The 26,384-nt window shown below is 39.2% G+C and overlaps 1 protein-coding gene across 1 annotated transcript in view; it reads right to left on the bottom strand.

The window, feature by feature from the left end:
* LOC127414848 (serine/threonine-protein phosphatase 2A 56 kDa regulatory subunit beta isoform-like) overlaps positions 1-26,384 on the bottom strand; it is a 50,440-nt gene that overhangs the window by 14,327 nt on the left and 9,729 nt on the right. The window contains exons 2-11 of the mRNA XM_051653192.1: positions 22,248-22,444; positions 21,300-21,401; positions 21,041-21,133; positions 19,843-19,973; positions 19,682-19,741; positions 17,242-17,350; positions 8,978-9,031; positions 8,787-8,837; positions 8,398-8,517; positions 8,109-8,236 (exon numbers count right to left, since the gene is read on the bottom strand). Of these exons, the coding sequence (XP_051509152.1) occupies positions 8,109-8,236; positions 8,398-8,517; positions 8,787-8,837; positions 8,978-9,031; positions 17,242-17,350; positions 19,682-19,741; positions 19,843-19,973; positions 21,041-21,133; positions 21,300-21,401; positions 22,248-22,444 (1,045 nt within the window). The remainder of the gene's footprint in view (positions 1-8,108; positions 8,237-8,397; positions 8,518-8,786; positions 8,838-8,977; positions 9,032-17,241; positions 17,351-19,681; positions 19,742-19,842; positions 19,974-21,040; positions 21,134-21,299; positions 21,402-22,247; positions 22,445-26,384) is intronic.

The following is a 26,384-nucleotide window of genomic DNA, read 5'->3' as shown; positions in this document are numbered from 1 at the left end:
TGTATGCGCATGCGAAGACCAGCATTTAGTCAGCATTACCAAAACAACAACGGGCTTGAGAGTTCTGTCAGTAGTCCTGTCAGAGAAAATTAGTCTTTAACTAAACTAAAGATTGCTGTCTTTATTCAACAAAAGATGAGAATTCAAATCAGCAGGAGCATTTCTGTCTTGTGCAAACAAATGAGCTATTCCTCCATGGCCATTCCTCCTCCAAAAACTAGACATCTTAGGATGAGAGCATGTGGCAAAGATTGGTGGGAAATTTTTAATGCCATAACTTTATATAAATTAGGGTTCGGTACAGAGTATTGAGTTATTTCAACACAATTTGGTATCCATTAAAGCACTGCACTAAGCATGTACACAAGGTACAAGTAAAAAAAGGTGTTTACATAAAGATTTTTCATTCCGATTGAGCTATTAGTCTGATTATTAATGGATTTTAAGGTTGCATATAAACATAGCTAGCATTACAGACTAGGTTTTGGTTCATGTTAAAGAAGCATAAATGAGCGCATTTACATGCACAATCTTACACTGATTATACTTAATAAGTCTGCTGTATGTTTGGTCATTAATGCATTAAATGGCTTTCCTTTTTTAGAGTAAAGTTATAAACTGTTTAAGCATAAACTGATTGGCACACATAGATTTTTGCTCATGACAAAAATTACTTTTGTTGCATGATAGTATCAAGTTTAAGTTTTGGTCGCGTGACGCCATGCACGGGTCGGATGTGTGAACAGTGAGCTCTGCGCACTTTGCTAGTTTTTCATTCTTCTTGTGTCATAAACCGGTGAGATTCGATACACCCTGTTCCATAACTGTTCTGTGAGGTCAATATGTCAAAGAATTCAAAATCATTGGGCTCTGGAGACATTAAAAGACACTTATGTGCTCAAGCTGATACCCCTGACAGGGCTGCAGACCAGGGACTTGGTTTGGACAGTGCGGCGGGAGAAATTCAGTGCCAACTGTCCAGCATGTCGGCAATGCTGGCGAAGGTCGTAGCGGATTTGGAGGATCTTGCTGTAATACGTCAATTGATCACTTCCATGGAGACTAAATTCTCTGAGTTGGTTACAAGAATCGGGGACGTCAAGAAACGGATCGATTATCTGGAGTCATCGGAGAGGGAATTAGCTGCTAACCCGCTAGCGACCAAAGTAGATTTGGAACGTGTTTGGGAAAAACTGGAAGACCTTGAGAACCGTTGCCGGCGAAACAACGTCCGAATTGTTGAAATTCCTGAGAACGAAGAAGGCAGAGAGATGGTGAAATTCCTTGACGAGCTCTTCCCAAGTCTGCTTGACATAACAGGCCATAAGCTGGAAATCGAGCGAGCTCACAGAGTCCCGGCTCGGAGATCCGCTGAGGGATACAGACGCCGATCAATTCTGGCCAAATTTCTGAGATCATCCGATAAAGATCTTGTGTTACATTAGGCGAGGAGTAAAGGAAGGCTTTCTTGGAAGAACCACAGCATTTTCTTGTTCCCAGACTTTGCGATTTCGACAAGAGAGAAACATGATCGATTCAAGGAATGCAAGAAACTCTTACATCAATGGAAGATCGCATTTGCACTGATGTTCCCGGCCAAACTGAGAATAGATACTAAGGATGGCCGCAAAATATTTACATGCCCACAACAAGCGATGTCTTTCATAAAATCAATGGACTGAGGAAGTCATGGTGTGTTTCTCACGTTGCAGCCAAATGAACTTGACTCACTGAACATTCACTTGACCGCCTGAGGAAGCTAGGCACCTTTTTTGTTTTTTTTTTTTTTGGTTCCGCCTAGCGGCTGGAGTCTGTTTTGTGGAATAACACTCCTTCAAGAAACTTTTGCATCGATGGAGGGTCGCTTTTGCACTGAAGTTTCTGGCCAGGTTGAGAATGGATGCTAAGGATGGCCATAGTGTTTATTTGTCCCCAACATGCAATATCCTTCATCCTTTGTTTTGTGGAATAACACTCCTTCGGGACAGTTGTGGATGAATCTGCACGTTCCTTGTGTTTATGCCTCCTATTGGCTGGAGTTTGTTTTGTGGAGTATTTTTTGCAGGATATTGGAAGGATTAGGTCATCTGCTGCACTCATGAACAGCCGGCTCACTGAGCATTCGTTTGACTGTCTGAGGAAACTGAACTTTTTTTTTATTTATATTATTTTTTTTGTGTGTGTGCTGGTTCCGCTAGAGGCTGGAGCTTGTTTTGGGGAGGAACACACCTTCGAGACAGTATGTGAATGAATCTACACGCTCTTTATGTTTATTCTGCCTATTGGCTGGAGTTTGTTTTATAGATTTTCTTCTGTTATGTAATTCTACCTCACAAAATTTATATAGAAACACCGGACTTCAGCAATCCAACGGCAAAGTAGTCACGGGGGCTCTCATAGGTGTACATGGACTGTTTGAGTTCAGAGGGATGGACGCCGGTTGGCGCTGTTGTGCGTCAAAATGTCAAATGTTAATATGAGTGGATTGTCTCTCTCCACGTGGAATGCGAATGGGTTGAGGCACCCCATAAAAAGAAGGAAGCTCATTTCTTTTCTTAAATGAAAGAAATATGACATAGTGTTTCTTCAAGAAACACATCTTTCTCCACAGGAAGCTGAAAAATGTGGGAAGATATGGGGTGGGCATGTTTTCTTTAGTGCTGGCTCAAGTAAGAGCAGGGGAGTCATTACATTGATAAGTAAACATCTACAATTAAAATGTCTCAAACAGATTAAAGATAAATTAGGAAGAATCATTGTTGTTTTAACAGAAATTCAGGGGCAAAGGTTGATTTTGGCTAATATTTATGCACCTAATGCTGATTATCAGGGCTTTTTTATAGATCTTGAAGGGATGTTGCAAGCCGCTGGCACCCCTCATGATATAATACTGGGAGGAGACTTTAATCTATTTATGGATTCAGTCCTTGATCACAGTGAAGCAAAAGTGTGTAAGCCCCCTACAGCAATACTGACGCTTCTCAAGATGTGTAAAAATCTTGGTCTTGCAGATATGGCAGGTATGGTTTTTTTCCCTCATTTCATCTATTGTTGATTGCTCAATTGGAAACATCTTAGTCTCAGATCACGCCCTGGTGAGTTTAGAGGTGTTGCCACATATAGAGAAAAATAAATCATATAGTTGGCGCTTTAATGTATCCCTTTTGCAAAATCCTGATTTCCAACAAATGTTAAAGGCTGAAATCAATGTTTATATGGAGACCAACCAGTCCTCAGTATCCTCTGTTGGCATGGCTTGGGAGGCACTTAAGGCGGTTCTTAGGGGTCGGATCATACAGTATGCCTCATTCATCAAAAAATCCAAAGCACAAGAACTCGTGGAGCTGGCAGGGAATATTAAAAGTGTCGAGGCAGAGCTGATGTGCCGAATGTCGCCTGATGGCCTCAGAGAATTGACCCGACTGAAATACAGATATAATACTATTTTGTCATGGAAGGTTTTGGCTATTCAGGGCAAAACAGTCATACTTTGAGTCAGGGAACAAAGCAGGGAAGCTATTGGCTAGATATATAAAGCAGAGAGAGTCTTTTTCTACCATTACCAGTGAAATCTGCTGGTGGTGAAATTTGATATTAATTTAAATTAATCTTGATCTCTATTGTTCCACATCTTCGTCTACTGATGAAGATATAAAAAACTTTGTGGAACCTTTAGAACTCCCTAAATTGACGACTGAGCAAAAACATTCTCTTGATTCTGAGATAACCTTGGAGGAGCTTGGCGAGGTAATTGAGGCCTTGCCTACAGGCAAGGCTCCGGGGCCAGATGGCTTTGCCGCTGAATTTTTTATATCTTATGCTACAGAACTGGCTCCACTTTTGTTAGAAATTTATATGGAATCATTAATGAATGGAAAACTTCTGCCAACCATGACACAAGCCCGGACCAATCTGATTCTTAAAAAAGGACAAAGATCCAAGCGAGTGTAAGTTACCGTCCAATTGATCCAGCTAGACGTTAAAATATTGTCAAATATCGTTTAAGTTATGACATCTCTTATACATATAGATCAGGTGGGGTTTATTCGGGGCCGCAGCTCTTCTGATAACATTAGGCGTTTCATCAGTATCATGTGGTCAGTGACTCCAGTCGCTGCCAACTCACTTGACACCGAAAAGGCGTTTAATATGGTAGAATGGGATTATCTTTTTAAGATTTTGGAAATGTATGGGTTTGGGAGTACGTTTATTGGATGGATTAAGTTGCTTTATAGACACCCGGTAGCGGCGATACAAACAAATGGATTAATTTCAGATCATTTTACACTGGATAGGGACACCCGGCAGGGTTGCCCTCTTTCCCCATTATTGTTCTGTCTTGCCCTGGATACATTAGCAGCCACAATAAGAAAGGAGGATGATTTTCCAGGGGTGATGGTGGAAGGTATGGCACATAAGCTTCTGCTTTACGCAGATGATATTTTATTATTTCTCTCCGACCCTACTAGATCTATGCCTTGTCTCCACATAATTATGAACTCCTTTTCTAAATTCTCAGGATACAGAGTCAATTGGTCTAAATCCGAAGCTTTGGCTCTGACAGTGTACTGCCCAGTAACGGCTTTCCAGCCGGGCGCCTTCCAGTGGTCCAAACAGGGCATTAAGTATTTGGGTATTTTATTCCCAGCAAATTTGTCTGATTTATTTAGAGTTAATTTTGGCCGTTTAATAAAAAGTTTTTCGAGTGATGTGGGCAGGTGGGCTTCATTACATTTATCTATGATTGGGAAGGTTAATGTTATTAAAATGAATTGTATTCCAAAATTCAACTACCTGCTACAGTCTCTCCCTGTAGATGTCCCCCTCTCTTACTTCAAGCAATTTGATAGCATAGCGAAGTCTTTCATTTGGAATGGTAAGTGTCCCAGATTACATTTCGGTAAGCTGCATAGGCCAATTGACAAAGGTGGGCTAGGCCTACCCAAGATTTGTTTTATTATTATGCGTTCGGCCTCAGACATTTGGCTCATTGGTTGCTTCCACCTGAAAGATCCCCTCCCTGGTTTTGTATTGAACAGGAAGTTCTTGCCCCTATTTTGCCATTGCAAAGCCTTTCTATCAAACTAACCGGAGAAGTTAAATTACACCCTGTTATCTCGCATTTGCACTCGGTATGTACAAAAGCGTCCAGTGTTTAATTAGGCTATTTATCTACATGTTGCCTCGAGTTTATGGCTGAACCCCAAATTATGCATTAATAAGTCCCCTTTCTGCTGGTCAGAGTGGATTGTGAGGGGGGTTACTACACTCGGTGACCTATATGAGAGTAGTGTGTTGAGATCCTTTGAAAATTTAGTTCAACATTTTGGGATCCCCAGATCTCAGTCTTTTAGGTATTTACAGCTGCGCCACTTGCTCTGTACTTTTTTGGGAATAGCATACACTCTCCTAAAGCGGCAGATACTATGGGAGTGGTGATTACTGCTTTTGGAAAAGGTCATGAGGCATCAGTGTATTACTCCCAGCTAATTCAAAGTCTGGAGGACAGAGCTTTAACTTCTCTCAAGAGATTATGGGAGAAAGATTTAAACTTGGAATTGGAGGAGGGAGAGTGGGCTAGGATTCTAAAAAACGTCAAGTCTGCATCTAGAGATGCAAGGGTGAGCCTTATGCAATTCAAGATTTTACATTGGTTCTATTGGACCCCCTCTAGATTGTATAGGCTTGGTCTTAAAGACACACCCACCTGCTGACGATGCCAATCAGAGGATGGACACATAAACCATGTTTTTTGGTGGTGTGTTAAGATCCAGGAGTTTTGGTTGAAGGTTCAGAGTTTGGTGTGTGATGTATTGGGCACTTGGGCATCATTTTGCCCCAGACTCTGTATTTTGGGTGATGGGGTGGTCATCGATATTGAAAATAGACACATAAAGAGTTGGGTCTTAACCAGTGTCATGATCGTTAGACAGATACTTTTAATGGGATGGAGGTCAGCTGGAGTGCTCGGAGATGGGAAAGGTGGTGACCTTTGAAGAAGGGTCATTTAGAACAATGGGGAAATTTAACTTGTTTGTGGAGAAATGGGGTGGATATCTGTCATTTATGGATGTGTGATTATTATTATTATATTTAAAAAATATTTATGTATTTATTTATTTATATTTTATTTTTTTATTTTTTTGTGTGTCAATATCATGTACGACCACTGGGATGTTGTGGTGGCCAAGGTGGGATTTGGGATTGGGAGAAGGAGGGGTAATAGTGGGGGTTAATGTTCATGTTAATGATTCTGTGTATATACAGGTGCATCTCAATAAATTAGAATGTCGTGGAAAAGTTCATTTATTTCAGTAATTCAACTCAAATTGTGAAACTCGTGTATTAAATAAATTCAAGGCACACAGACTGAAGTAGTTTAAGTCTTTGGTTCTTTTAATTGTGATGATTTTAGCTCACATTTAACAAAAACCCACCAATTCACTATCTCAAAAAATTAGAATACATCATAAGACCAATAAAAAAAAAAACATTTTTAGTGAATTGTTGGCCTTCTGGAAAGTATGTTCATTTACTGTATATGTACTCAATACTTGGTAGGGGCTCCTTTTGCTTTAATTACTGCCTCAATTCGGCGTGGCATGGAGGTGATCAGTTTATGGCACTGCTGAGATGGTATGGAAGCCCAGGTTTCTTTAACAGTGGCCGTCAGCTCATCTGCATTTTTTGGTCTCTTGTTTCTCATTTTCCTGTTGACAATTACCCCATAGATTCTCTATGGGGTTCAGGTCTGGTGAGTTTACTGGCCAGTCAAGCACACCAACACCATGGTCATTTAACCAACTTTTGGTGCTTTTGGCAGTGTGGGCAGGTGCCAAATCCTGCTGGAAAATGAAATCAGCATCTTTAAAAAGCTGGTCAGCAGAAGGAAGCATGAAGTGCTCCAAAAGTTCTTGGTAAACAGGTGGAGTGACTTTAGTTTTCAAAAAACACAGTGGACCTACACCAGCAGATGACATTGCACCCCAAATCATCACAGACTGTGGAAACTTAACACTGGACTTCAAGCAACTTGGGCTATGAGCTTCTCCACCCTTCCTCCAGACTCTAGGACCTTGGTTTCCAAATGAAATACAAAACTTGCTCTCATCTGAAAAGAGGACTTTGGAACACTGGGCAACAGTCCAGTTCTTCTTCTCCTTAGCCCAGGTAAGACGCCTTTGACGTTGTCTGTGGTTCAGGAGTGGCTTAACAAGAGGAATACCACAACTGTAGCCAAATTCCTTGACATGTCTGTGTGTGGTGGCTCTTGATGCCTTGACCCCAGCCTCAGTCCATTCCTTGTGAAGTTCACCCAACTTCTTGAATCGATTTTGCTTGACAATCATAAGGCTGCGGTTCTCTCGGTTGGTTGTGCATCTTTTTCTTCCACACTTTTTCCTTCCACTCAACTTTCTGTTAACATGCTTGGATACAGCACTCTGTGAACAGCCAGCTTCTTTGGCAATGAATGTTTGTGGCTTACCCTCCTTGTGAAGGGTGTCAATGATTGTCTTCTGGACAACTGTCATATCAGCAGTCTTCCCCATGATTGTGTAGCCTAGTGAACCAAACTGAGAGACCATTTTGAAGGCTCAGGAAACCTTTGCAGGTGTTTTGAGTTGATTAGCTGATTGGCATGTCACCATATTCTAATTTTTTGAGATAGTGAATTGGTGGGTTTTTGTTAAATGTGAGCTAAAATCATCACAGTTAAAAGAACCAAAGACTTAAACTACTTCAGTCTGTGTGCATTGAATTTATTTAATACACGAGTTTCACAATTTGAGTTGAATTACTGAAATAAATGAACTTTTCCACGACATTCTAATTTATTGAGATGCACCTGTATGTTTTGCTTTTCTATGTTCAAATATGTGAATCAATAAAAATTGTTAATCTGAATTAAATTTTTTTAAAATGTAAAAAAAGTTTACGTTTTTACGTCAAAAGCAGAGAATAACTAGATGATTTCAAATCTCATGTAAACAAGGTTTTCTTGTTTTTAATACAAATATCTTTAGTAGTTATCCGCATATTGTGCATGGAAATGCACTAAATGTTATTGAAAGTGTTCTAAATCATCCGTATGTTAGAAAGATACTGACTGATTCCAGTGCTCTTTGGAAACTCTGTACAGCGTGCCAAAAACCAAAGGCAGGATGACCTGGCAGTTCTCCTCAATAAGACTCAGAATGTACTCATTATTCCAGAAATACAGAGCCCGCTCTGCAACCTGTGAGAGAGAAAAAGAAAGAATGGGTGGTTGCCCGACCAGTACACAAACAGAGAGATGTTCATTGCACCTCCTTGCATTCACAAGTACTGTAGACAGACATCAGAATTGGTGAAAGTGCAGTGTGGGAGTAATGCACAAGTGTGAAGAAGAAAGCTGACCTGGAAATGAGGGCTGGAAATGCAGGCAGCAATCTGTTTGAATAGAGGCTCCTGCACACGGATAAACTGAGATGGTTCAATCACATCCAGAATTTCCTCGACCTCCCCCAGGAACATCACCTAGAGTCACAGGATGATGTCCAAAAACAAAAAAATCAAAAAAAAAAATATTTACAGGCAAACATACTTGCAGTACGAAGACAAGGTGTAAGTTTTTTTTTTTTTAATCAGTGATAATTAAGTAAAAATATTAAAAAAAAACACTCTCAGCAAAGTGTGAATTATGTAGTGCATCACTATCTGAGAATTCTGTAAGAATATTAGATATTATCAAGATTTTCTACCTTTCATGTATCTATCCATTCATCCACCCATCCACACTTTCTTACCTCTTTCTGAGTGCATGTTTTGGGCCAGTATCTCAGCAACCCTCTGATGATCTAATGAAGAACAGTAAGTAGACCAATAAATAAAACATCAACCTTCTTGATATGAGTGTGACTTTCAAAGTAATTGCGGCAGTATACATGGTAAAAATAGTAGTATGCGTGATGGCATGACATAATTAAATTGGACTTACATGTTCTGTAACCGTGGCATCCTTCTCCATGAATTGCACCACACAGTAAGCCAGCTACATAAAAAAGAACACACAAAGAATTATTATTATTATTATTATTATTATTATTTTTTTTTTTTTTTTTTTTTGTGGATTGAAAATATAATCACTTGCTGTAATTCTGCAGGCTTCCTACACACTGTATGTGTCACTTCAACAGCTTATTGATTTTACCTGCAGGTGCTTCAGATTAAAGGGTGTGTAAGGCAGGGTGGGAGGTTGTGTGTGTGTGTTGGGGGGGGGGGGGGTTGGTCAGTGCAGCTATGCTTTAGAGAGATTGTTCATTGATTAGAGTGCAAGCACACTCTTTTGCTGTGAAGAACAGATAAAAGTCCTTATCTTCCTTTCATGGTTTGATCTGAAGAACTGAGCAGACATTAAAAATAAACCATTCTTCTAATCAAGATTCTAAATGCCACCACATGGCTTTATCATCAATCTGCCAGCATTGTGAGTTTTTGAAACAGTCAATGCATTGGCATATATCTATGCAGAACAATATACTGTATATACATATCTATACAGAGGCAATGTGTAATGTAATATGTAGGAACTGAAATGGTGCACTACAGTAATAGTAAGCCTTTAAGATATGCTGGTTAGATGCAGGGCCACAGTTAGAAACTGGGCTTAGTACAACACATACTATTCAACAAGCCCCGCCCATGCCGGCACTATAGATCATTTCAAAGTGACCTCTTTCTTCCTAGAACATTGGTTAGTTTTCAAACACATTGAAAACAACAGCAGAAAGCGCTTCATTCATAATGACTAAAATGTCAACATTAAAGTTTGGACCATGGCTGGATGCTCCCTGGATGCCTGAAACAAATCAACATTTCTGAAAAACAGAACAACTGGAAGCCTGCATTGTAGCAGTGAAGCGAGACGGAGGGATACGGACTAAAAACTGTAGGATATGTAGCACACTTTTATCTCTGGTAAGTGAACGAAAGTTTTGGCAACTAACTGTAAGTTTGATATGTAGATTCTAGCTGGCTAGATAAGTCAGAGTATTTATTTACGGGCCCTAAAAGTGACCTAATAGATTGCTTCCATTGAATGAAGCTGTGTAATTCACACACTTGCAGGGTTAACAGCTTCACTGATTATAAGCGCTGATAAAAAATTAAAAGTTTTCCACTAAGGACATAATTGTAAACATCTAAATACGATACATTTTCACTGCCTCTCTCATGTAGACGCACTCCGTTTCAAAAAGATAATGATACAACTCTGGATAAGTTCCTTCAAGTAAATGTTTGATGTCCTTTGAGAAAAGTTGTTGCCTCAAAGTCTTATTTAAAGTTCCGGTAATGACACCTCATTATTTATTTTCAGTTTTTGTATACATCTGATTTATATTTTATATTACAGCTACCAGAAATGCTCCAAGTCCAGACATGCGTAGTAGCACTGTAATTTCTTTGTTATTGTTTATGTCACTGAAAAGGTCTTTAAAAGCCTACTTACAAACTTTGATATAATTAATTCATGATTAATAATTCCTTTCATTTATATAGAACTTTTCTAGGCACTCAAAGCACTTTACATAGCAGAGGGGGTATGTCCTCAACCACCACCAGTGTGCAGCATCCACCTGGATGATGTGACAGCAGCCATAGTGCGCCAGTATGCTCACCACACACCAGGTATTGATGGAGTGGAGAGTACAGTGATGTAGCCAATTCAGGGATGGCGATTATTAGGAGGCCATGACTGATAAGGACCAATGGGGGGAAATTGGCCAGGACACCAGGGTTACACCCTTACTCTTTACAAGAAGTGCCCAGGAATTTTTAATGACCACAGAGAGTCAGGACTTCAGTTTAAAGTCTCATCCAAAGGATGGTACCTTTTTACAGAATAGTGTCCTCATCACTATACTGGGGATTAAGACCCATACAGACCGCAGAGCATTCCCTGCTGGCCTCCCTAATACCTCTTCCAGCAGCAACCTTAGTTTCCCCCATGAGGTCTACCATCCAGGTACTGAGCAGGCTCAACCCTGCTTAGCTTCAGTGGGTAACCAGGCAAGAGCTGCAGGGTGATATGGCTGCTGGCCAATATAAACATGTAGAGAAGAGAGTGTAAAGATGCCACAAATCTTGTCAAACAAACTAATTTCACGAACAAGGAAATTAACAACCGATCATACAGCACAGAAATGTATTAACTTTATTTAATTTTATTGGCATAATATCACGCAATCCTGTTGATACTCGAGCACCCAGGTGATTGGCGCCTATAGTTTTGGCTTCTGGCCCAGGCCCAGGGCAAAATGCTTTTATCCAAAACAACTTGAAGTATACTTTTAACAGGGACAATTCCCTAGGAGCAAGGTGAGGTTGTTTGCCTTGCTCAAGGGCACAATGGTGATAGCTAATGCCTTGTTCCTTGCAGGCATCAAGACACCTTCCAGTTACCAACCCTAAGCCTTATCCACTAGGCCACACCACTCATATATGGCCACAGTGGTGTAGTAGTGTCTGAAGAGGTGGGCAAACTGTGAATTTATGTATGACCCCCCACCCACCAAAAAAAACTTGCACCTGGTCTCTAAAATGTATATAGATTTACATTTATATATAGTACATATGTAAAATGTGTAAGAAATCTTTTTTTTTTTTTTCATAAAAAACAAAAAAACAAAAAAAAAAACAAACAAAAAAAACATTAACATGAATATGTATATCAGGGTACGTTTCTTACTGGCATGATGTACAGAAGAACTAAGAACCATGGTATGGTAATTTGATGTTAAATATGTATTTAAATTAATAGGTCTCAATGTTCCTTTCATTGGGCTACAATGAAAATTTTTAATACTTTATAATTACTCGAATTAATAAACTAATTCACAATACGCAATAAAATGTTGCACTGTATAGCTCATATGAGTGAAGTAATGTTCACGTTAACGCATTGTCTTATATTACCATATGTAGCCTATATAAGAATTAATGGTTATTTGTTTTATATGTGTACTATAATTTGCTTTTCTGTGTATAGTGAAATTGTTTTCCTACTTAGAAATATAAATTTAAATGATTTGATATCATATTACGAGAAAAAGGCACCACCGACAGCAGTAAAAGGCACACAAAAAAAGACATTTGATATAATTAAGGGACACATACATACAGAGCATCAAAAACTAGCACGAGTGCAATAACATGCAGTATTTTCACAAAGTTTAATTGCATTGGTTACATTTAAATGTAAATACAGTATATATGTTTAGCAGGGAAATACATTTACAGTGCAAATTATGGTTACTCCAGGGATGCTTGTGCAGCATTAGAAGCTGGAAATGTCCCGCCCCTTACTGAAACGGAAATATGCAAAATCCTAAGAAAGATAGGTGGGCATAAGGCATATGCTTGTGTATGCCCTAGACTACACTACTGTATGGCCAGATATATATAAATCGATTCAATGTATATTGCAATTCAAGTGCCATACTGAATTTCAAGGAATCTTTCTACGTAAAGTGAATTTAATAAAAGTAAAAATGAGCTTCAGAGTGTAACTGAGCCAAACAATGGTAGAGTTACAGTTAATGACACTTTAAGTTAGGGTAGATTCAAAAAGCACAAAATCACTAAACCACTGAAACTATACATGTCTAAACGATGTCATTCTTAGCCTGCACACACATACACGTGCTGCTTTTTTTCCAGATTAATATATTACCCAAAGAGGAGACACACAATGCAGCATCTGAAACCCAGAGATTACTGGTAAAAGAGTGAGAAAAGGATGTTTTCCAGTGGGAGCTTACACAAACCATTTGGCCATGTGTGCGTGTTTTTATTACCAAGGAAGCCCTTCTGCACGGTTGCCTGGGTGAGCTGTTAGGGTGGTGATGGTGTGTGCGTGTGTGTGCATGCGTGTGTGTGTGTGTGTGTGTGTCTGCTTCGGAAGGGCTGATGTCACATAAAATCTCTGCCTTTCCCCAGGGGGTGAAAGCCCTATTAACTCATGTTTTTTCTCTTCCCCCTCGTTCTTTTCCACATCAACCTGGGAACATCATAATTATCCTCTTAGTTCTCAGTCTGTTAAGTGTTTTCTCTCTCTTTCTCTCTTGCTCTCACTTTAAAAGAAAGGTTAAAGTCTTTAGCTAGCGAGTTTATGTGCATGTGTGTCTGAATCTATGTATAAATGTGTGTGCGTTTGTATGTTCTGTCTATAAGAGAACCAATTTTAAGCAGTAAAATCCTGGTAAAAGTAACACTAAAATTAAATATCAAACCTCAACACTTCAGAAGGTTTTGTTATGTTTTGGCTTGGCGCACAATAAAAGTCCCATACCCAAGAGACACCTCAGTCCAAATATATCCCCTGGTGTCACTCAGTAGATTGAGGCTCAATGGAGACTAAGCTGTAATCATCCTAATATACTGTAAATCCACCAAGACTTAACTCAACCCCTCACCATTAGTTCCTATGCAAACATATCAAATAGTAACCATATCTCAACAGCCACAGGTCATACAGAGTAATAATGTTGCACAGGCTGGTGACAAAAACATTTATAAAAATCAGTAAAAAAAAACAGAGTTGGGTATTTAGCATTTCATCTCACAAAGAGCTCTCCATAAATGTGTAATGTGCTGGATTGGCCTTAAAGGAAGTGTGATTAAAGATTTGGCTGCACTGTCCCCTTCTGTTTCTATGGAGGCTGCATGAAATTAGTCTGGCCAACTGAAAGCATTCCCTGGGAGAGCCCAATATGCCCTTGCGAGGAGTAGAAAGTTTAAACAGCCTGGAGTGTGGGCACTGCATTGTGGATAGGATGATATTGACATGGGAGAGGGGGGTGTAGGATTGAAGGGCTAGCACTTTCAGAAAACACACACACACACAAACAAAAAAACCAGCAGTATTAACATTACAAAAGCACTCTCCAGAAATAACTTGCTAATGGGTTGCAAAGAAGTATACATATAATGGACAACCAACTCAATGTTATGCAAGAATACACGCATACTCAAACAATCACACACTACCATGCACACACAAATACTTGTATACACACAAAGTTAACTCTTAAGCAGGGCAATAAACTAAGCACTATATATTTACACTGTGTTAAAGTGGCCCCAAAAAGTACTTGGACACTTAAGCCATTCTTGAAAATGTGCAAATTTTATTGCAGATCAAATCTTTTCTTAGTACAAATTAAATTTTTCTTCATTTTTGCAATTACTTTTATTCTCAGCAATTATTATGCAGCAATTTTTATCATTTTAAAAAACATGACTATGGCAACATTTTTGCAAAATTATATTACGTGGTTTCTTACACATATTGCAGCAATTCCAAGGTGAAATGTCCACTCTGTGGCTCTAAAAGCAAGTAAAATTTTCTCCCAAACAGAAAAGTAGGTATAGCTGCAGAGCAGAGATCTCCAAATGGGGGCAGAATCTCCAAAATAGGACGGGGTTACTCCCAAAAGGGGTTACGCCAACTCCAAAAGGGGGCGTTACTTCCACTCACGGTTAAGGTTAGGGAAAGGGTTAGGTTAAGGGCTCCCTATATCTTTGCTGGTGGTTTGGACCTCCCACTCCTTTTTGTAGCTCTGCTTGCAGCTACTGTATATCATTCTCCAAACAGATGAGGTTTTTAAGGTTAATGCTCTATCAACTTTTAAATCAACAAAACCTACCCCCCTAATGCTCTATCAACTTTTAAATCAACAAAACCTACCCCCCTACCCTAAACCTTACACCTTAACCTAATCAGTAATGTCATAAATAGCAAATATGAGATGAAAAACACAATTGCTGAAGCAACCACGTCATTTTGTGGGTCTTCTATGACACTGTCGGCTCACATGTCGCTCTTCAGAACATGTACCCTGGTCCTTTGCATCACAAGTGCAACACTATCAAATGAGCTACTGCATGATTTGATCACACCTGAATAAGCTTGTAAATGTAGTTGGTTATGTAACACACATGAATATATATCACCTTACAAGTCATGCACTATAGTAAGTGTTTAGATGTCTTAATGTCTTGTTTGAGGAACAGGGCCAAAAAATAAGTGTTTATTAACTGATAATCTTCCATTTTACTGATTATTTGTGTGAAAAGAAAAGTAATTGTTGTTGTAGTGCCTATGGTTTTCATTTGAGCAGAAAACTACCAAAATACATACACGGCGCTATGTAAAAATCACTTTTCAAAAATGTAGGTATAGTAATGCGTTTCTATGAGATGAGGTAGAACTGGTCACAGGATCAGTGGATGTATTAAGTCAGTTCCTCTCAAGTTCACCTAGGTGTCCTAGCAAAGTAACTACAAGTATAGGTGATATTTCACTACCTTTGACAATCAGAAAGTCTCCAAATATGTTTTTGTTTTAATTTTGAACAGCAATCTATTGTTTTATAATTGAAAACCTAACAAGCTTCTTTTTGTTAAATGTTCTGCTTGAGAGTGTGCTTGTCCTATCTTTTTTAAAATTTGGTCCACTTGGTTTGATAATTTTCATATAATGCAAATGACAGTTTTCAGATGAAGTGTGTAATTTTTTTCCATGTTTCTTTCTTACGTTCCAGACTTTCTCCTATCGTAGCTTAATATGCTGAGATTAAAACTTTTGAACATTATTGGGGGGCCTGGGTAGCTCGGCGAGTATTGATGCTGACTACCACCCCTGGAGTTGCGAGTGACTCCAGCCAGGTCTCCTAAGCAACCAAATTGGACCTATTGCTAGGGAGGTTAGAGTCACATGGGGTAACCTCCTCATGGTTGCGATGAGGGGTTCTCGCTCTCAATGGGGCATGTGGTAAGTTGTGCATGGATCGCAGAGAATAGCATGAGCCTCCACATGCTTTGAGTCTCCGCAATGTTATGCACAGCGAGCCATGTGATAAGATGCGCGGATTGACTGTCTCAGAAGCGGAGGCAACTGAGACTTGTCCTCCGCCACCCGGATTGAGGTGAGTAACAGTGCCACCACGAGGACCTAGTAAGTAGTGGGAATTGGGCATTCCAAAATTGGGGAGAAAAAGGGATAAAATAAAAAAACAAAACAAAAACCTTTTGAACATTATAAAAACATTCCTCTGTTTGTTTGAGCATCCCAACCAAAGTATATCATAGCAACAATGGCATTTGGGGGTGAGACTATCTGTTTGTTCAACCAATGGCAGACAGAGTGAGTGTTCAGAGCTATTTTTGAAAATCCACTAGTGTTGCAGATTTGACATATTTTTTGGGGCCACTGTATTTAGCAATTAGTATTTAGTTAGTATTTAGCGCCCTCTTGTGGTGTGTTATCCTATTGCAGTGGACTAATTACAGTTTTTCCTGAATTGCTAAAACACCAAACCCCATACTCTGAACCAAATTCTCAGTGGCCTAAACCTTTGAGCATTTTGGAAAAACCTTAAACAAGTTCAGGAAGTTAGACACTATTTGCAAATCTCATCCACTCTTTTTGTAAAACTCTAAATACATTCTCACTCACTAAAACATTTTTCGAAATGTAATGCACTTGTGTTGCAGAACAGTAAACATGGCAAAAGGTAAACACAACTACAATACAGTTGTTATCGTTTACACACAATGACTCAAAATTGTTTACACTTGTTTCTCATGATGTGATCAAACCAATTGTACAAAATACACAAAGCACGAAGATGTGACGCTGAGGCAGAATGTATCTCTCATTGACTTTGATTTTGCAGTTGACAACATTTTTGAGTGTACTGTAATGTGCTTTTCATTTAGAGTTTTCTTTGTTCTTTGTTCTTTGGCTTTTGCAGTTGAATATACAGACATTCAATACTGTATTACTTGCAGTACTTACAGTATACAATATATTCACTGTACTCAATTGTGCTTACTAAAATGAGTTTACTATATACAATTAAAAAAAAGAAAAACAGTAACTACATGCTCTGGATGCTGTGTTCTGCATTTTCTGATGTAGTGTCTAATGAATGATCTGTAGTGTTTATATACTGACTGGCTGTGAGTATGATCTGAAAGCATTGTTTGATTTTAAGCACAGATGAAATGGTTTTGAGGCGATTGTTTGATTTTGCCAGAAGAGTCAGGGGCTTTGTGAATGTAGTTTGAAGATTTGGTTTTGTGTTTAAAGCTGTGAGAAAATGGGTGAAGTTTTCAAGAAATGTGTCTTAGCGATTGTGAAAAACTGTAACAGCATCAGACCTGTGTGTGTTCCCCAGTGTGTCGGGGTGTTCTAACCTGTGCATGGAAAATGGAGAGAGACTTGGCAGTGTGCAGGGGAATCAGGACCCTCACCAGGAACTGCTTATGCTCTGATTTGAGGGGCAGAGCAAAGCCATTAATGATACTGGAGGAGAGGAGAGGAGAGGAGAGGGTGAGTAGGAGGCAGAAAAGAGAAAAGGAAGAGCAAACAGGATTAGTATCAATTGTTCTGAAGATGCTCTGTATACTCATTTGCCACATTATTGTTCATCAGCTAATCCTTGCTAAACCCTTCCTCTCTTTCAGACTGGCATCACCTCTCAGTTCCTCTCGTCGGTTTATCTTTATCTTTGTTTTCCACTCAGTCTATTCCTCCCTTCGCTTGAACAATTATTTCATTCCATTCCATCAATATTCTCTATCTCTCTCTCTCTCTTTTATTCTACCATCTACTCTCTGTCTCCTGCCTCCTCCTCGCTCTCTTTTTACATATTCAGTCTCTCTTATTCTTATAGTACTCTTTCCCATTCTCACTGTACTTACCTCCGCGTCTGAGACTGTCAATCCGCGCATCTTATCATGTGGCTTGTTGAGCGCGTTACCACAAAGACATAGCGCGTGTGGAGGCTTCCCCATCTCTCTGGTTCTGCAATCTTCTTCTGTTTAGCTTTTCACTCTCATTGTCTCTTATCTTGCCCATCTTTTCTCTCTCTAAGTCTACAGATCTCTCTCTCTCCCTCTCTCTCGATCTGCCTCATTCTCTCTTTTTCACTAGTGATCAGAGAGATGTGTGGGTGGGAGGCACTATAAATACAACTGGCATCAACCTGAATTTAGACCTCCATCCCCAACACTCTGACTCATCCCTCCCCCTGGTCCCCCCTCTTTCTCCCCCTCTTTCTCTCCATCAAAGGTTTACTTTGTTTATGCTATTAAACACACTCCGAAATTGGCACCATTTTGTTTGCATTGAAAACATGGCTGTGAATTACATTGCTGGACAGGCTAAAGACATGAAACATGACTGTGGAACATGCAACTAGAGCTGATGTAGGAAGTGTCTGCTACAGTAAGTGTCTGAATCACCAGTTTACAAACCATATTGCTTCTCTCCAGTAATTTAGTGATACAGGGATATCACTAACTGCTGCAGCACAGTGTTATGTAATACTATAATTTACTTCTTTAATATTATAGTACAAAGTTTCATAAGATGTTATATGTACTTCCTAAATCTGAATAATGAACAATGAATAAACCCTAGCCATCCTCCTAATAATATAAACGCAATTGATTTGCTATGTAAATGTCATTTGACAGATTTTCAAACAGGTCAGTTAGCAAGGCTGAACCTGATACATATCAGCATGCTATTTTCTGATGGCAGGTCTTCTATTACAGAGTTTTTAAAATTTGTTGATGCCAATGACCCTCAAATATGACGATTTACCTGTGAAAGACTCTCTGCCTAAAATACAAAGGTTATTGCTTTTGTATTTTGGGCAAGGGGTCCCTCACAGGAGAATAGACAGGGTTGGGAGGGTTACTTTTGAAATGTATTCCACTACAGATTACAGAATACATGCTGTAAAATGTAATTTGTCAGTAACATATTCTAAATACTCTGGATTATTTCTTCAGCACTGGTAGAATTTTTCACTTGTTTTGACTATAAAAATTGATCTTGTTTTAAGGATTTTTAGATATTTTTACAGGAAAACAAAAAATATTATCAAGAATATGATTTTTGCCCTAATATCAAAGGTCACACTGAAAAAAAGAAATTATGATCCAACGGGAATTTTCTTGATAAAAACAATATGATCATGCTTGGTAACATGTGCATGTAAAATGGCTAGAAATAGCATTTTAGCTTAGCATAAAGCTGATAATTTACACAAGGTTTATTTCTATTTCTTCTGCTCCAAACTTACTTCAAACTTACTTCTCTGTCTGCTCGTATGAATGTAACACATCATAAGAAAGTGTTTCACTGCTGTTCAAATGTGCTTTGGATCGCATCATTTATACGTATAAATGTTTTCCATCTGAAAGGACTAAATATTAAATGAAACAAATGACAATAAAATGCAAAGTAATCTCTTCAGTAATCAAAATACTCTTTGAATGTAACTGTATTCTAATTACCAATGATTTAAACTGTAACTGTAATGGAATACAGTTACTTATATTTTGTATTTTAAATACGTAATCCCGTTACATGTATTCTAACTTGCCCCTCCATATCTTAAAAAAACAAAAGCAAAACTCTGGGTTCCAGTGAAGCACTTACAATTGAAGTGAATGGGAACAATCTGTAAATGTTAAAATACTCATTGTTTCAAAAGTATAGCCACAAGAAATAAACAATATGTGTGTTAATATGATTTTAGTGTGATAAAATCACTTACAAACTTTTTCTGTGTAAAGTTATAGCCATTTTACAACTTTGTTGTCATGACGATGTAATACCTACCTTCCCAAAATCTCCAGAAGTTCAGCAACTCCATTGAAACGCTCAGTTTCATATATGAACCTGTTGAATTGATTTTAGATATAATGTGTTACTACAGGCCATAAAGTGGTCATGTTTTATTGTTACTGTTCACATTGCTTGTGTTTTTATGTGTGTCTGACCTGAGGAAGATATTGTTGATTTGTTTGCGGATGTAGGCCCTCAAGCCCAGGAGTTTGCCATAGACACGGTGTAGAATAGTCTTCAGATACTCTCTTTCTCTGGGGTCCTCACTGTCAAATAATTCCAGCAGCTACATGTGCCACACACACACATACAGTCAGCCTTTTTTCATGTTATTAAAAGCACTAATTATATGTCCTTACATTTCAAGGGAATGTTTAGAATTGGTATGTCTAGACTTGCTAAAGACAAGGTTAAAACTGAGGAGCAAAATTAAAATGATTCAGATATGCTATAAATCACAGATAAAGACCTTTTGGACATATCATTGTATTAAAGAAAACATAAAACAGCTTTTGCAACCTATTTTACTTCTGCAATGTAACAATAGTGTAAATAGTGTAAATATTTCTGAATTAATCAGGACATTCAACAAGAAATAAAAATAGTGTGGGACTTGATTTTATCATCTGTAATTGACTGGATTGTGAAAGTGGTGTCTACACTGAAAAAATTGCTTCATGTAGTAACATCTAAATAAATTGGTTTAAGTCAAAAATACTATTTAACATCACCTTATCAACCTGACAACATTAGGTTACACCAACAAAACCCATTTTAAAGGTTTAAGGGTTAATCAGGTAGAAATAACTCTTTACTGTAACAACTGCAGGTCACCACCTTTTGCAGTGTACAGTAAATAACAGGTGGTTGAAGGGCAGGAATTGAAAAATAAAAGTGCTTTGTGACATCAGCTGACAAATAAATTTGTTTCAGAGTGGGAGCAAGTTATTAGATCTTGATTAAAGATTACAAAGACCAATTTTCTTTGGAATAACATGCACTGATGAATACCACACAATGAAAACCAGGAATGTGTATTAAAAAAGTAAATATACTGTCACAAAATATTATGTGAGGTTAACTAAAAAATTTGCTTCATGTGGTAATATCTAAAATAACTGATTATTTTCAGATAAAAATATTTTATTTAATCTTAATAAATTTACCTCACAAATTAGGTTACACCAACAAAAGTAATTTTTATGGTTTAGACCAAGCAGAAACAGATCCTTGTGGTAACAATTGCAAGTTACCACATTTTTCAGTGTAGGGTCAATTTTGCTTTCAAGCTGACTTTAAATGTACATCAAAATAATAATAATAATAATAATAATAATAATAAAAGCTTTATACCTGAAGTACAAATTTCTGGTCCACATAACGCTTGGCAAGAGAAGGCTGAAAATCTGGACTCTCAAGAAAGCGTAAAAAGAACTCGTACACCAACTAGAAATTGAAGTGAAGATTTCAAAATTGGGGATGGGTGGAGGAGAGAAAGAGAGAGAAAGAGATTTGAGCTGAGATACAAACCATAAAATATAAGAATGCTTTCTCACACCAGTGTGTGTGTGGGTTAATGTGTTTTTGTGTGTATAAGGGAGTTAAAATGTACTTGTAAGTGTGGCCAGGAGGCTTCCAGAGCTGGTTCATCCTCCTCTGGGTCAAACTCAGGGTTCTCACTGGGTGGGAGAGTTCTAAAAATGTTCACTGAGATCTTCAGACAGAGAGAAAGTGAAAGAAAGAGAAAGAGAATGAAAGAGTCATTGAGAAATTGAGGCTGTATTCTACTAAAGCATGGCAATAAGACAACTGCATCCCCACAGCAAATCACATCAAAAGGCAGAGAATTGACGAATAAGTCAATGAAGGCTCTCTGCTCACGCTCTAAGGGGTTGTTCAAACCGAACGCGTTTTTGCATCCATCTGTACTTTTTTCCAATAGTTTTCTATGTAATAATTTTTTAGATGCTGTGTCAGGTATAAAAGAACGTCAACTTTTTAAATTGTGTCTCGAGACATCTGCATTCTGTTATATTTGTTGCATGGGTCTAATTTTTCTCGCAAAGAACACGTTCTGTCTGAACGGCCCTTAATAATATCAAATTGTTCCACTCCACCATTACCAGCTTTCTCCCTTTAAAAGTGTTGTGGAGGTACCACCACACAGTGATGGTATAAAATGTAATATATGTATACTCTATACCATGTTACTGAATGATTACCATATTAATGTACCATGGTATTTAGAAGGTCGTCCAAGGTAATTCTCAAAGCAAACTCACATTCTCCAAAAAGTCACTTTTTTCCATTTCACATCAAAACATTAAAAGGTTGGTTAACAAAAACTCTACTGCTTTCCTATTAAGGTGTTTTCATAATTTAGCTACACACAGAGCTAATGTAGCTAAACACAAGGAAACGTAAATGTCTTTAAGTGCACTTTAGAACATTGAGATCCTGTGCGTCCCTCAAAACAAATTATCTCTCTCTGCTTCCACTGCTCTTTTATTAAATCCCATCCTCCTCCATCACTTTTTCTTGCTTTCACCGTCCATCTCACCATCTTAATGGCCTCTGGGTACAGGGGTTCGATGAGGACCCCACGGCTGGTGGCCACACTCTCCACAAGCTCATTCAGCGCTGCACGTTTGATCTCTTTCCCCTTCAGGTCGGCAACGCAGTCCAGAAAGTCAAAGAGAACACAACACTGTTGTAGCTTCTTACAGAACAAGTCATGAAGTTCTGCCACAGGAGCATCTGAGAAAGAGGGAGAAGAGGAGAGAGAATCCAATTTTACAACTTTGTGGTCATGACGATGTAACGCCTATAAACCCTGCAATCTGATAAACGCTGTAACGCCAGTAAATGTGTATTTTAAGTGTGTGTAACAACTTCACAGCAGAAGGGAAGGAGAACATAGGGAAGCGGGTTTTCCAGGCTCAGGTAAGACTTTTAATCGGCCACTTCAGTGCTTTACAACTTCACAAACTCATCAGCTTCACAGGCATGTAGTTACTTAAACAAATCAGCTTTCATAGGCACGTAGTTACTTAAACACATCAGCTTCACAAATACAACAGAACGAACATAACTGCTTCAGGAGCACCGTGGCCTTTCTTGTGCCAAACTCTCTCTCCCTGCTGCTGGTGGCGTGGCTGTTTATATGCCGCTCTCCCCATGCTCACTGGAATTAGAGACAGGTGTTAAACATAATCTAGCTCAGGTGCAAGCGCCCTTACCGCTTTCTCTCTCTCCGGACGGACGCTTGACCACGCCCCCAGCTGCCACAGTGTGTATTTTAATGTTTATAGACTGGCCCCATTCACTAGTCAATGTAAGTCTATGGAATTTTAGAAAAATCCATTCGCTTATAAAAGTAATAGCACACCTCTCCTTAATAAGCTGCAGAATTTGAGTTATCATTTATGTCCAAAGCACAAACGGTGTAGCATAATTTATGCACCAAAGTTTAATATTTAGGGTTAGGCACTGACGTGCACAGAATGGGGGCTACAAATCTAAAGGTGCCCTTCACAAATGTAAAGGTACCCTTTTAAGTGGAGGTGCCTTTAAGAGCACAGAGGTGCCTTAAGAGCGTGTCTTTACTACAGCACAACCTCAGAATCGCACTCACCATTGTTTATAGCAGTGGTTACCAACCCTGTTCATGGAGGCCCCCCAACACTACACATTTTGGATATCTCCCTAATCAAACACACCTGATTCAACTCATCAGCTCATTAATAGAGACTCCAAGACCTGAATTGGGTGTGCAGATAAGGGAGATGTGCAGTGTTAGGGGGCCTCCAGGAACAGGGTTGGGAACCACTGGTTTATGGGAACACGTTTACTTCTTAGTTTCCATGGGACCTGTGTCTCAAAGGTTCAGTAACGCTAGAGGAGAAGGTAAGCACATCTGAATTGATGCAAAAATGTCTGATGGGGGATGCTGCTTGTGAGTACTTCGACAGATTTTTTTTTAACGGTATGATTAAACACAACAGCACAATTACATATCTTCTTTGAGTTACACAGACACTATCATCTATAGAGTACAGAGTATGTTACCGCAGATATTGTAAAGAGGATGGATGGGATGTTAATGAGAAATAAATGTAGGTGTCTGGGTAATAACAGGATTAGCAGGTGCTATCTTTTTCCCTTTTTTTTCTTCCCTTTTTCTCCCCAATTTGGAATGCCCAATTCCCAATACGCTCTAAGTCCTCGTGGTGGCATAGTGACTCGCCTCAATCTGGGTGGCAGAGGATGAATCTCAGTTGCCTCCGCGTCTGAGACCGTCATTCCGCGCATCTTATCATGTGGCTTGTTGAGCGTGTTACCACAAAGACATAGCGCGTGTGGAGGCTTCACGCCATCCACCGTGGCATCCACACACAACTCACCACACGCCCCACCGAGAGCGAACCACATTATAGTGACCACGAGGAGGTTAACCCCTGTGACTCTAACCTCCCTAGCAACCGGGCCAATTTGGTTGCTTAGGAGACGTGGCTGAAGACACTCAGCATGCCCTAGGATTCGAACTCGCGAACTCCAGGGGTGGTAGTCAGCGTCTTTACTCACTGAGCTACCCAGGCCCCACAGCGGGTGCTATCTTAAAAATGCGCCATCTCAGCCGCTCTGTGGATGCAGAGTCTCAAGCCACGATAACTATGACAATCCACTCTCATTTGAAAACTCACACAACTTACAAGCCCTACTGTTCATGTATTTTTGCATGTGAAATATTCCATGTCTCTCCCTCTCTCCTTTTTCAGTCCCAGTATGCTACTTCACACACTTCATAATCTCAGTTTAAAATTAATTAGTCTTCATCATCACAGTCTGCCTTAGATGGAGTCAACCAAGAGGGGCAGAGAGAAGAAGGTATGGTCAAAGGAGAGAGACAGAGAGAAAAGAAGAAACATAAAGCAAAGAGAAATAAAGTCTGTTGAAGGATATGTGTGAGAGAGAGAGAGAGAGAGAGAGAGAGAGAGAGAGAGGGAGATGTGATGAAAAGAGGCTCTTACGTAACTGTGTGTGTGTATGTGTGTGTGTGCTAGCAGGTTTGGGTGGTTAACGAGGACTATTTTTAGGTTACAAACTGGTAATTACAAGGGTATTATGCTATGAATGTGGTTTATGAGGACATTTCTAGTGTCCCCATAATTCAAATCACTTAAAAAAAACATACTAAACAATGTTTTTTGAAAGTAAAAACGCAGAACGTTTTTTGTGAGAGTTAGGTTTAGAGGTAGGGCTAGGGTTAGGGGGATAGAATCTATAGTTCGTACAGTATAAAAATCATTATGTCTATGGAGAGTCCTCATAAGGATAGCTGCACCAACATGTGTGTGTGTGTGTGTGGGGGGGGGGGGGGGGTGTCAGGTTTAAGTGGTTTACAAGGACTTTTTTTAGGTTACAAACCGGTAATTACAAGGGTATAATGCTACAAATCTGGTTTATGAGGACATTTCTAGTGTCCCCATAATTTAAATCGCTAAAAAAACATACTAAACGATTTTTATTGAAAATGTAAAAATGCAGAATGTTTTTTGTGAGGGTTAGGGTATACAATCTATAGTTTGTACAGCATAAAAATCATTATGTCTATGGAGAGTCCTCACAATGATAGCTGCACAAACGTGTGTGTGTGTGTGTGTATATGTGTGTGTTTGCTTGTAGTGAGTCAGAGGAAGCATAGTATCCAAGACATATTAACATGTCTGCAATAATAAAATGAGTTTAAAAATTATATCTATCTTACGTGCATAAAAAGCAAAACATTTTCTGTCTGAATCATCCATTTTTACATGTTAAAAAATGGATATCAGTTAGACTTGTCAGCACTGTGATAAACATGCTGTAATGTTATATATGCAAAGCTACTAAATATAAAGTGGCCAATAAGCAACAGTGGAGAGAGAGACAGAGAGAGAGAGAGAGAGAGAGAGAGAGAGACAGAGAGACAGAGACAGAGAGAGGGGGGGGGGGCATGATAGGGGAAGAAAGCAGTGCAGAGGGAGCAGGAGATATGATGTCATCCCCCTACCCGGTTCTTTTCCCCATGCGCCCCAACCTCTCTCTCTCTCTCTCTCTCTCTATATATATGTGTGTGTGTAGCGTTGTAGCGACCACGAGGAGGTTAACCCAATGTGACTCTACCCACCCTAACAACTGGGCCAACTGGTTGATTAGGAAGCCTGACTGGAGTCACTCAGCACTCCCTGGATTCAAACTTGCGACTCCAAGTGTGCTAGTTAGCATCTACCCTCATATTGTTTTAAACCAATTTGACTTTGTTTCTTTTTTGGTACACAAAGAGAGAAATTATGGGCCTAACCAATTCCCTGTAACTCATACCTTGTACTGAAGGCATACGAGAAGGTTTTGTGAGAAATACATCGAAATCTACATTATTATTTAGTGAAAATCTTGACTGGCCGTTGCTCTCCTGTGCGCGTTCATGAGCGTGCAAAAGAGCAGCAGTTCACGCAGCTCCCTCTCGCGAGATGGGGCGTTCAAGCAAGAATCTGATTTGTTTGCTACAATCGGACCACCACAGCGATATTAACAACAGAACACAATAAAGCTGCACACAAACCAGAGAACTGAATTTACAAAACATGTCTGAAGAGTTTGAAGTTGAAGAGGAGATGCATTTGGACACAAAGGCGGAGGTAGGCAATCACATCTT

Source organism: Myxocyprinus asiaticus, chromosome 2 (assembly GCF_019703515.2).
Source record: "Myxocyprinus asiaticus isolate MX2 ecotype Aquarium Trade chromosome 2, UBuf_Myxa_2, whole genome shotgun sequence".
NCBI lineage: Eukaryota > Metazoa > Chordata > Actinopteri > Cypriniformes > Catostomidae > Myxocyprinus > Myxocyprinus asiaticus.
This window is presented reverse-complemented; position numbering and strand designations above follow the sequence as displayed.